Below are 12,006 nucleotides of genomic sequence, written 5' to 3'. Positions count from 1 at the left end.
GAGTCGCGCGCTTCGAGTTCAGCGATTTCGGCCGAGCGGAGTTGCGGAAGATTATCTGCCCCGCGCGCGGCTGAACGAAAGTTGTAGCGCGGGAGCGGTAATTAGTGTTAACTTCAAGTTTCACTTTGCGCCTGGTGAAGTTTTCCGCGGCGAATTCTATCTATTAAATTATATGCGAGTGTAGGGCTGCGCGGGTGTCGATGTTGACCGAAGGATGAAAGGTATCTTGGCGAAAAAGTTTTAATTAAATACTATCCGAAGAAAATCAATTTCGATTTCGACGCACATGCATATGCACATACATATCATACGCGAGTCGGAGTGTATTACGTGTTGATTCAATCTGTGCTTGGATTTCAGACGGACTGTACGAGACAGCGGAAACTCCGGCAGATAACGGTGAGTCGCCTTATTTAATTAGCCAACTTGGCAACTCGTCCCTATCCCCCCCCCCCCTTTTCTCTGCTCTCGGCTCTCTTAATTAGGATTGTTTAGCGCTCATATAGGCGATTGAGTTTAGCAGATTAAAGTAAAGTTGTGCGCGGAGCAGGCGAGGAATAATCTACCCCCGCATGTACAACAACTCGGCCCTTTTTACAAACCGAAGATATATGAAAGTATACCTATAATCGAGTCGAGCGACGACGACCGTTACGGCATTCAGATAGACGCGATTGTTTTCCGGAGACGATCGAAAAAGGAGAGAAAAAAATGCCTCTCGCGAGTGCCGGCGTAAAGAGAGAGAGAGAGAGAGAGAGAGCCGTGTGAACTCTAATTGGAAACGAAGAGTTTCCGCTGGCGGCGCGTTTGTTTAAAAGTTAAGCATAATTAAAAGAATACGCGAGTAAAAATTGGGTCGGATAAAGCCCTTCCGCTGGAATTGAGTTTATTATCCCGGGCGAACACGCGTAAACTTTTTCCGCCGGCTAAGCTAATTCGCGCGCGCGCGTTCTACTCTCTTTCTCTCTGTGATAAAAATGAATTTCTAGGAGCAATAAAAAAAAAAAAAAAAAAGCAGCTACTGCTGCCGCCGCCGCGCGATTTGTTTCAATTTGCGTAAGCGCAGCAGCCGGCGGCGCGATGAAAATTTACAAAGCGTAAAAATCCTAAATGCGCGCGGGAATGATCTGTAGGTACAGGAGAAAGATTGATATAGGACTCGTCCGCGCAGTAGAGTAGTAAGCTCGAGAGGAGAAAAGTTGCGGAACCGCGAAATGCAAAGGATTTCCATAGTAGCCCCTCGAGAGGGAAGGATAGGGATAGGAAGCAGCGGCGAGTTTTATCGAAGCACGTATCACTTTTCTCTCTTCCCTACGATCAAAGCCGGCGCTTTTTGCTCGACCTCGGATCTCTTTTTGAAGTTTCATTTCTTACAACACGCCTCCGTGTGTCCGTGCGCGCAGCTATGGAAAAATCTCTGGGAATGTGTCTTGCATGTGCAGCAGCAGCTATAGCTGGACTACTCTCTCTCTCTCTCTCACTCTCTCTCTCTTTCTCTCTCTCTCTCTCTCTCTCTCTCTCTCTCTCGTGTCCGACAAATTTTTCCTGCGCAAAGCCGTGTAATATCGGCCGAATGGACGTGCTCGGAGCTTCGCTCGGGAGGATTTGAGGGATTGCGATGGCGCGGAAAAAGAAGCCGAGAGAGCTTTCATTTTTTAAGAGATGCCGCGCCGCGCGATGTTTATGGCTGTACCACGAGGCGAAGCTTTTGTAAACAACCGCGTCTTTGTTCACCTTTAATGCGTTAGCGATCGAGAAAAAAAATGTTTGCGATTTTGGACGTAAAATTTTTCCAAAACTTTACGACAGATGCTGCTTGCTGCTGCGAGCAATCTGTTCCCTCGCGAGCAGCGGCAGTTTACGGCTGTTATATATTCGTTTATTTATCGCCCCCCCGTATAAAAGATTGAAATTCGCAGTAGCGGGCATAAAGCTCGCGAATGTATGTACGCGTCGTCGATAAAAGCGCGTCGAAATTTCCAATCCGCGCCTCTACTATATATACGATTCCTGCAAAAAAGACGGCCAACACAGCGTCAGCCGTCATCGGAGCCAAACTTCGCGCCACGACATATCCGTCGACCCCCTGGAGGCAATAGCTCGAGGCAGCGGAATAAATACGTTTCCACGAGAGCAGCGGCTGATCCATATACACACGTATTCCGCGGAGAAGAAGGTGCGACGTAGGTCTCGTAATCCTCTTTACAAGCCTCGGCTCTCACCTACGGATGTTTATGCAGGCCGCTGTCTATATATATGCATGCTCTTGAATTCGGTATATATATCGCGGCGGCGGTGGCAACGGCACCGTCGAAGTGCCTGCGGACGATCGATCGATTCGCCAAAACGAATTCCCGCGCTCTTCGAGAATATGCGGGATTTTCTCGCGCGCGCCCTCAATTTATGCGTAATGTAGGCTAAAAAGAGAGAGAGAGAGAGGCGAGCTTATTCGCACCTTGAATCGTATATGGAGGTATGAAAGATAAGGCTTTTCGGCTTGTTTTTGCGTAGCTCGGCTTTTATTATTCTTTTTTTTTTTATTTGAAAATAATTCTCGATTGTTTTGAATAATACAAAGGTTCCAGGAAATTTAATTATTCCGAGCTGTATTGCTCTTTTGCAAGTTATGATGGTAACAGCGAGAAATCGTGTAAAATTCACGAATTGCGTAAATCTGCTTCCACGTATTACTTCTACACGAACACCTGCGTCATGTATAATGAAGTGAACTCTCTATCGACCGTGCTTTTGACTCCAAAAATAATGAAATTCAATTCGAATAGCACAACAAACACCGCATTTCCACGAAAGTTACGTATCGCTCGGTACGATTCGTGGGAAATCCGCGCGCGTGAATAAAGCCAGATTTACAGTTCTTTTGCAAGTGTTTCGGCGAATTCCGCCCTTTATGCGTTTCAATCATTTCGAAAATCCCATCGTTAGTCTCGCTCGTGCACGACTCATATACGCAACAAAATGTATACATCACGCAGCTCGCAGCCTCGAAATTCAAGAGCCGGAACACACACACACACACACACACACACACACTCGAGAGTCTCACAGCTGAGAAATATGCTCCAGGAAAATAATAGCGACGCCTTATTGTTTCCACTGCGTGCGCGATGGTAAAAAAATAACGCCGAGAGCATACTTTACGGCTGGCGTGTATATAAATACAGTCACACCAACACATGGGCAAAGCTCTTCTCGCGGCTTTTCATCTTTGTTAAAGTCGAGTGTTTATGCGTGTAAACGAGATTTATTATATCCCCCGAGCCTCCTCCTCTCTTCTTTCGCATCTATATATACACACACACACACACACACAAAGAGAGTCTCGGGCTCTCCTTATCTATTATTTTATTCGGAAGCTCCTTGCCGACGCTCGAAAGCTTTCCAAGCGGGCGCCGGAGAGGAAGAAGAAAGCACGAGCGCAAACAGCGCGCGCCACTTGGCCAACTATTGTAATAACTCCTGGTTATATAACCTCTAAGTTAGTCGAGGCGCTCTTCCGCCTTCTTTCTCTCTGCCTGTCTCTCTTGCGGGGCAGTTAGGAGCAAAAGGAGAAAGAGCGGTCGGCGAAGAAGAAGCGCTGTTCCAATAATTACGCGAGAGCGCTATATAAGTGCTGATTGCACAGTCGACTCGGTAATCGCAGTGTATATACCGCGCAGCTGATGAGAAATCCTCGGCTCTCGATATACTTTTTTCGGCATTTGATTCCAGCGTGATTTTCCCTGTCGTTGAGCAGACATCCGCGCACACGGCTCGTTGGATTCGCGTTTGCATGGAAATCGCTGCAGACCGAATTACCCTTTGCTTTTGTCTCTCTCTCTCTCTCTCTCTCTCTCTCTCTCTCTCTCTCTCTCTCTCTCTCTCTCTTTCTTTTTTTGTTCCGGATTTTTGCGCTGACGCGCGCGAGATCGTCCGGAATATTATACGCGCAACGAGCCGCGCGGTGTACATTTACAAGTGCGGGGGCGAAGCATACATGCGGAGTATCGGTCGAGTAGTACGGTTCGGGTTATGGTCAGACGTGACGCACATGCGAGTGAGCTGGCTATTCATCAAGCGATGCATTATACATATAATAATACGCGATGTACGCTCTCGCTGCTACGTGTCTTGTTTGCGAGTTTCGAGTATTTTTCATCGTAAAGTATATATTTTATATACATGCTGGACGCGCGCGCAGAGGGAGAGATAGAGAGACAAATTCTTTAACGAAGCGAGGAAGGGTCCAGTTGAGCCAGTTAACGAAGACGGAGCGGGAATCGTTATTATATAAGTGAAATAATGGAGTTAGTTTTCATTTGTAGAGGGAGAGAGGAGACGAGGATGGATGTAGAAGCTCCTTGGAGCAGGTCAGCCGTGAAGCGAGCGGAAAGGGCTGAGAGAGAGAGAGAGAGAGAGAGAGAGAGAGAGAAAAATAGTAAATCCCCTGGCGCGGCCGATGGCAGTTACTTTTCGCAAACGAAAACCGTATTACCTCTCGTCGACGTGGTACAGAGCGTGCCGGGGCCAATTTCGGAGCGAGACACGCGATAAACGAAGCGACGTAAAACAATGCGTAGAGAGCTGCTTGTTCTTTCAAGTCGTTCGCGGGAGCAGCTAGAGAAACGACGAATAACTAAACCAGAGGGGGGAGGAGGGAGAGAGAGGCCGTCGCCGCGACGCTGCCGTTATTAATTACGAGAAGAGAGAGAGAGAGAGAGAGAGAGAGAGAGAGCGCGCGGCCGTCTTAGATCGCTTAACGACGCTATTACCGTGATTAATAGTCAATGTCAAACGTAATCCTCGCAACAGCCCTTAACTTGTAGTTTGCTCGGCGCGCTTCTCTACTATACTATACATACCCGCGCACTTGGCGAAACTTGCCACTGCCTGGAATTGTGTGTATATCTCGGCTGTGATAGTCGCGCCCGCGAGGATCTGGCCCGAGAATTATGCAAGCTCTCGCGGTATTTACGCGCGCGCGCGGGGGAGGAAGCTGGAGTGGATGAATAAACGTCGAGGCCTCTCTCTCTCTCTCTCTCTGCGTGCAGTGTAAATTTTCCTCGGATTTTGATTGAGCTTGCGCCACTCCAGGATTGCGTGTACTTCTGAGGAGACGGCTTTCTATCAGCGTTGGCTCGTGGGTTTATGCTTTTGAGTTGCAGCGGAGCTTGATTGGAATAACTTTTGGAAAATTTATACGAGCCCGTATTTTAGAATATTATATCACCGAGTCTCTCATATCCATATCCCCGATAAGGATTGATAGGTTACAGCGCGACTTGGACGCATTACCGAATTCTCCCTTCAGCCATCTCATAAACCGTTATACCCAGTCGCATCCCCGAAGGCCCGCGTTTTACTGCTTCCAATTTCCGCAGCACCGTCCCCTCAACAGTCGAAATAATTAACTCGCCATAGAGAGAGGGAGAGAAGCTCCCGAAAGCGACTCTCTCTCTCTCTCTCTCTCTCTCTCTCTCTCTCAATTAACCCGAAACCATACCCCCCAGGCAAAAAAACGCGACTGTGCCATTTCTCCCCCCGAAAAAAAAAGCCGCACTCAATAAATCCCGACGAAAAAAGCTCGTTGCACGCGTACGAGCTTTGCCTGGAGTTACGAGCGCGGCAAGAGTACGGTGTAGTCTTGATGGGGGGGGGGGGGATACGGCTCGATACCGATATCCTCATGCGAGAGTGAGTAGCGCTAATTATTTCAGGGATGCGCGTATGTAGGCAGATGCGGCAATGCCTCCGGGCAATTATCCGCGTTATATGCGAATTGAACGCGCATACTCGACGCTAACCGAATTTTCTGCTGGCGCGCGTGTGTATGTGACGCGGCGTTTGTACTGTCGTTTTATTTTCCCGCGGCTTTTTCCAGGCGGATTTTACGCGACGCGATGGGGGCCTAGTTCAATTTTTAGGTGAGTAGGGAGACGTGCCTGCCTCTCTGTGTACGTATATGTATTTTGGCCGTGAGGTGTATGCCGCAGGGCTGGTTTGATTATGCATGAGGAAGTAGGTTAAATTTTAAGGAATTTTCAGGATTAGGTTCGTTCGTGTATTTTTCTTCTGCTTCGGTATACAACGAATCGTTGCGATGAATCAACCATCATCTGCACCTCAAGCCCGAACTCGCGAAATTAGAGTACACTTCCCCGTCTGGCCGGAAAGCGTTTAGTCCTCACTCTCTCGCGTCCATTGTCACTCCCTCGATACGGCTTAGTAATTTAGCGAAACTCGGCTCGACACAGGTCTACATATAGCTATACGTCTTACGCTCTCACACAAATTCCCTCATTCTCTCGGCTTGCGCGACATGTCGCGTGCCAAATGTCCATTGTATATCGACAATGGCCCCCCAGCTCCACAGGTACATACCCGAGTTTCCAGAGCGCGAATAACGAGCGCGCCGGCTTCACACTTGGAAATTCAATTTCTACGCATATAGATATGGGTACCGCATATACAACGTGTATTAATCCGATCTCCTTGGAAAATTGAGAAAGACGCGTAATAGTTCTGTCTCTCCGACGTGACGTTATATACACCCGTGCGCTGGCTGTGCACAACCTCCCGCTTTTCCCTCGAGGGCTCGAGGGCAATAAAGCTGGCTATCCGAAAGAAGACAATGAGACAAGTGCGCTTTACGGCCTCGTAAAAGCGCTAAACGTCCTGCGGCGGTTTCCTCGAGCCCGCAGGTGCTATGTATGTGTCTGTGTGTACGTCGAACAATGTGTATAGTAGTTCCGCAGATTTGCACCGTTTGGAATTCAGACGGATGTAAACGCTGTTAGTTTTCTTTTTCGTTCTCTCGCCCTGTGTCTATTTCAAGCTCTGCTTATCGCGTGTATAAAGAAATTGTTGCTACTCTGCGCTGTGCAAGGTTCTGGCTTTCTTTCGAGCTGGCTGCGGGGATATGAATAATTCAAACGGTCGTTATGAAGTTGATATCGCGCTCTACTCTTGGGTTATGAATCGCTTTGTTATTTATAGTGCGACTCGCTGCGCCGAAATAATTCAATCGCGAGAGAGTAAGAGAGACCGATTTAACCGCGGGATTATATAATATGATACGGCATTATACCGATAGAGATTATTAATGAATTCGTGCGCGGTCGGATTCGCCGTGTTAAACCCCCTCCCCTCTCTATACATTGGCCCCGAGTGTGCATCATGACATTATATTAATAAACTTATATGCATATAACGATATCGCGTTGATGAATTACCTAGCGGTGCTGAAACGTCGATATGCGCAATCGAATCAAAAGGATGTATTCTGTTTCGCGCTGGGCCCCGCATTACCATATACCAGAAGAAGAGGGAAAACGACGTTAGACAGACGCCGTATTCGAAAAAAAGGCCGGGGATAGAGAGAAAGAGGTTACAAAGTCCCTTTGGAAAAAAGAGCACTCAGCTAAAGCAGTTAGCCTCGGTTTTCGGGTCGCGCGCTGCACTTTGAGCTTTCTCGCCTGAAAAAAAGCGCGCGAGAGGAGAAGAAGAAGGAGAGAAAAAGCTCGTATCCGAGAGGTGAATCCAAAGAGACTCGCGTTGATGGATGTAGCTCGCAGAGCAGCCTCGATCAAAAAAACGGACTGACCGACGGCCTTGTGTGTCGCGCGACGAATCAATTTCGCGCCTCTTTTTTTCTCTTTGCCCCTCGCATCTCGCGCGTTTAATCGAACTGGGTCACACATCGGGTATACATTCAGCGATTTATGTATTTAATAACCGCGACCTAGGTTGGAGAGCTCTCGAGCTTGCAAAGCTTTCGAGCGAGTCAACGATAATGCGTAGGTGTGTAGTACGTATAGTTGGAGGAAAAGCCGGGAGACGCACTTTTTTTATCAAAAGCTGCTTTTTTTATCCGCGACGTATAAACTGCAGTACAGCGAGCGCGCGCGCGAGAGAGAGAGAGAGAGAGAGAGAGAGAGCAGCGACGTGACCTTCTTCTATTTACCGGAGAAGAGTGTCCCTGTGCACACATCATGAAGTATGGAAGCCCTCGTTCCATCTCGGAATTCGCCCCCGCTCTCGCGCTCGGCTTTCTTTCTTTCTTCTTCGTTCGTCTACTATACAGCGCGCTTGATGGATATTTTTATACCGTCGCTTACAGGACTCGATTGATCATTCGCGGAAGCGGCGAAATAATTCGAGAGTTCGAAACGTGCGAGCTTTTTCCGAGAGTGGATAATTTTCTCGTCGAGCCGATGTTTGCGCAATACCTAAAGATGAACAATGCGAATACAAGTCGAGTTTTTCGATCGCAGCGTTGTTTACATCTCTCGTCATTACACGTTGGTTTGCACCTGTATGTTTACACGACGCATATGAAACGCAACGAGCGAGATCAAACGAAGCGCGCTTAAGCTTCCCCGCGATGAAAAAAAAAAAATTGAAATCCTTTTCTTTTCGGAAAACTCGCGCAAGACGGACGACTCTACTCGCGCAGTGTTATATAGCCGCGGAAGCTCCCTCGCGCTCTCGCGGCGGCGGAAGGATGATTTAACGCGATACGGCCGGCTGCAATTTTACGCGATATGAGAAGGAGAGCCGGCCTAGTGGAAAATTAAATATGAGTATGATTTTAGCCGAGCAATTTATATGTAAATGTGCGCGCCGCACAAAGTTCCGCAGCCGAACTTTCTCTCCAGCAGCAGCACTACTACTGCTGCTTCTTCTCTCTCTTTCGACCCGTGCGCAGTGCATAGGTATACACACGCGGCAGCGATGAGAAGCCTTTTTCCGCTGTGATCCCCGCAGCCGCGCGCGGGAATATTTAAACCGGCGGACCTTTTGTTTCCAGCGCCCTCCGAGCTGTCCGCGAGCTTTGCCCCTGACGTACGGGCTGTTCTATACTCTCCGCTCCTCGTTCGCACCCTCGACTCTCTCTCTCTCTCTCTCTCTCTCTCTCTCTCGCTCTCTCTCTCTCTCTCTCTCTCTCTCTCTCTCTCTCTCTCTCAGCTCTGCTCTTTGTCCCTACGTCCATTACACACATACGCGCTCGGGTGCGATTCTCGAGGAATTACCAGATCGAGAGATTAAAGAAGCTCTCGCGGGAGAACACGTTATAACGGCGCGTCGCTCTCCCCGGGGGAGTGTAATAACAGCAGCGCTTCGCCGGAGCAGCGGCGGCGTATCTTTACAGCGGCGAGAGTTTACGTTCCGCGCATTAGAGAAGCCGCAGATATGTAGCGCTGAAAAGTTTACGCAGTCGTTTCGCACTTAACCTTGAGGAGCGACGGGTAAACCTCTGAGAGAGAGAAGAAGCGATAAAAGAGAGCGGAAACTACTACGTAGGGCTGCTGCTGGCCGATAAGTTCGTCGCGGAGAGCGTATGTGCGCGGCGGCGGCGGTATGTAGGCCGCGCGGAGAGCAGCGCTGAGTTTTAAAAGTCTTATGGGGCAAGTTTTCGGGAGTACCCTCGCTTATTGCGGATTCCCGAAAGTCGAGAGAGAGAGAGAGAGCTTGAAACGCGAAATTAATAAGAAACTATGTATGCGAGCATAGTTTTTCAGCGGTGATCGATGCATAAAGCTTGAAATTGATTAACGCTCGTACATCTCTTTTCCGAGCGTGAATAAAGATTTCCGATTAATTATCCGTGCAAAATCCGGCTGGCATTCTTAATTCCCCGGGAGAACTCGGGGGCAGAGAGTTTTGAGCGCCATTATTTCACGAACTTTATTACACTCTCGGCTCTTTCTCTCTTGCTCCGATGTCACCTCACCGAGAATATTCCAAAGTTATGCCTGTGTGTATCTATATCTGCAGCCCAGGCCCGGAGAATATGTCCTAATCCCCGAGTCGGCTCATTGTTTCCCCTTATGCGCTATTTTCCGATGCTCCAGCCGCTATTACGGCTTTTAATATGCGCGGTAGCTATATAGGGGCACAAAAGTATTCTCCGCTGCAGCTGCCATCCGGGGCTGCGGAATTTATACAAACGATATTAAGTCCCGCGGATTTTTCTTATATTCGACTTTGTATAATCTCGCGAGAGGCCGAGAGCTTAAACATTCAGTTTACGAGCTTCGAACTTTGCGCGAGACTGCGGGGCTTTGCCTTTTTTTTTTTGCAGTGCGTTGGAAAAAATGAAGTCTCGCGTTACTGTATTTTTTAAACCGCGTGTATACCCGTGTCCGGTTTCCGATGAAATTACTTCGGCCGATATTGTGCTCTTTTTTTCCTGAAAGAAACGCGATCGATCGATCTGCGCCGATAAAGTTTCCGCAGGTTTTTTGCGTTATAAAAAAGGGCTGAATTGTTGCAAAGTTACAAAAGCTCACGTCGATTACAAGAAAGTTCGAATAATGGCGGTAGGAAAGAACTTTGATTCAAGCTCTCTTTTGTTTATCGGAAAGAAAACTTCGCGATCGAGCTTTCCAAGCATTTTATGCAAACTTCACGATTTTACACGGACCCTGTACAAACCTTTCTTAGCTCTCAGTTTTCGCATTATTAGCGGAGGGCAAAGAACCACCAGTGGATTAGTCTACGCGACGAAAACGAGAGAGAAAGAGAGAAGAGCAGTGCAGCTGGACCGTACACACTCGAGAGGCTTCTTCTTCGGCTCGCGAGGCCGTGTACGAGGGCCGCCTGCGCTTTTCCAAGCTCTCGGTGCTTCTATGGCACTTCTCCTCTTCGGCTATGCTGTTTTTACCGGGTATACTCTGTGTATTGAGGTTCGCGTTTTTCCCGTCGATAACCTCCGGACGGATTGATATTTTGGATCGCTAATCGTGCAAAATCGGACTAGAATCCGATTCGATGAATCTAGGCTTATTACCAAGGCAATGGTTACCGCGTCACCAGTAGCAGCAAATCCAGCTCTCTCGAGTAAGCCTGTATAGTGCGAACTCGATGTTTGTTAATTATCCTGATTAGAGAACATTGTCGGCCGCCGCGTTATGTTTGAGCATGAATATTACCGAGTACATAACAAATACACGAGAGAGAGAGATAGAGAGAGAGAGAGAGAGAGAGAGAGAGAGAGAGAGAGAGAGAGAGAGAGAGAGAGACATAGGGCATATCTATACATATATAACGCAGCAGTAACAGCATCAGCAGCTGCATATAGAGTAGTAAAATCCCTCTTTCTCATTATTGCGAGATTCATCCGCGGGGCACTTTACGACTAGAGCGGAATAACAACGGCCCCTGGTATATTTATTAACGCCCTCTATATAGCTAAGGCTCTTACGATAACGCCGGGAATACTTTTAATGACTTATTACTTCGCGCCCAAGAATATACATCCAAACGCAAACGCTGTGTGTATGGCCCACTTGGATCTTCATATATATATATATATATATATATATATATATATATATATATATCGGTCTAACGATGCGTTTCTCGCTTTATTATCGTGCCCTATACTCCGCGTATATAGTTTCATAACTCTGATCCGACTCATTCGCGCGGTATTGACTGTTTGAATTTCGCGCCGGGCAAAGATGTTCAAAGCCCTGCAGCCGGCGATGATAAATATACTTGCGCGTTAATTGCTTCCGCTTTGTTCAGGGCTGTGTACACACATAGATATCTGTAATACCGATCGCCCATAACCGACGCGATCGGCCGTTATTTTCGTGTTAATTTTCACCGAAGCAGCTTTTGTGCGAAGCTTCGCTTTTGTCCTCCGTCGGGTATTATACGATCGAAGAACGTATACAACTTTGTCAAAATTTGCGCCTAAAGTTACGCAGTGCGGAAGAACGATTTAATTAATGTATAACATTCGCTGAATCCCAGCGGGATTTCGCGAAACCAAGACTCTCTCTCTCTCGTGATAATAAGCCCGCACGTATAGTTACCTCGTAAATTTCCAATGGCATCGAATATACAGAGCTGAATTCGTTAACGAAATTTTTGCCAGTGTGTGCAGCCGCTCTCAAAAGCAACAATCCCGGGTGTAATTCAGCGCCGCTGCAAAGCGCTAATTAAATTCTATTCCAAAGACGTTTAAAGATCCGACTAGGCGTTACAAAGGATAAAGCG

At 47.8% G+C, this 12,006-nt stretch overlaps 1 protein-coding gene across 2 annotated transcripts in view; it reads left to right on the top strand.

The window, feature by feature from the left end:
• The window catches only part of LOC100677936 (cysteine-rich motor neuron 1 protein), a 112,553-nt gene that overhangs the window by 20,315 nt on the left and 80,232 nt on the right, over window positions 1–12,006 (top strand). For both annotated transcript variants that reach the window (XM_032598553.1, XM_032598558.1), the window contains exon 4: window positions 361–399. Coding sequence is in view for 1 of the 2 variants with exons in the window: in XM_032598558.1 (XP_032454449.1) it covers window positions 361–399 (39 nt within the window). In the remaining variant the exon portion in view is untranslated. The remainder of the gene's footprint in view (window positions 1–360; window positions 400–12,006) is intronic.

The sequence above is a fragment of the Nasonia vitripennis genome, chromosome 3 (genome assembly GCF_009193385.2).
Source record: "Nasonia vitripennis strain AsymCx chromosome 3, Nvit_psr_1.1, whole genome shotgun sequence".
NCBI classification, from domain to species: Eukaryota; Metazoa; Arthropoda; class Insecta; order Hymenoptera; family Pteromalidae; genus Nasonia; species Nasonia vitripennis.
This window is presented reverse-complemented; position numbering and strand designations above follow the sequence as displayed.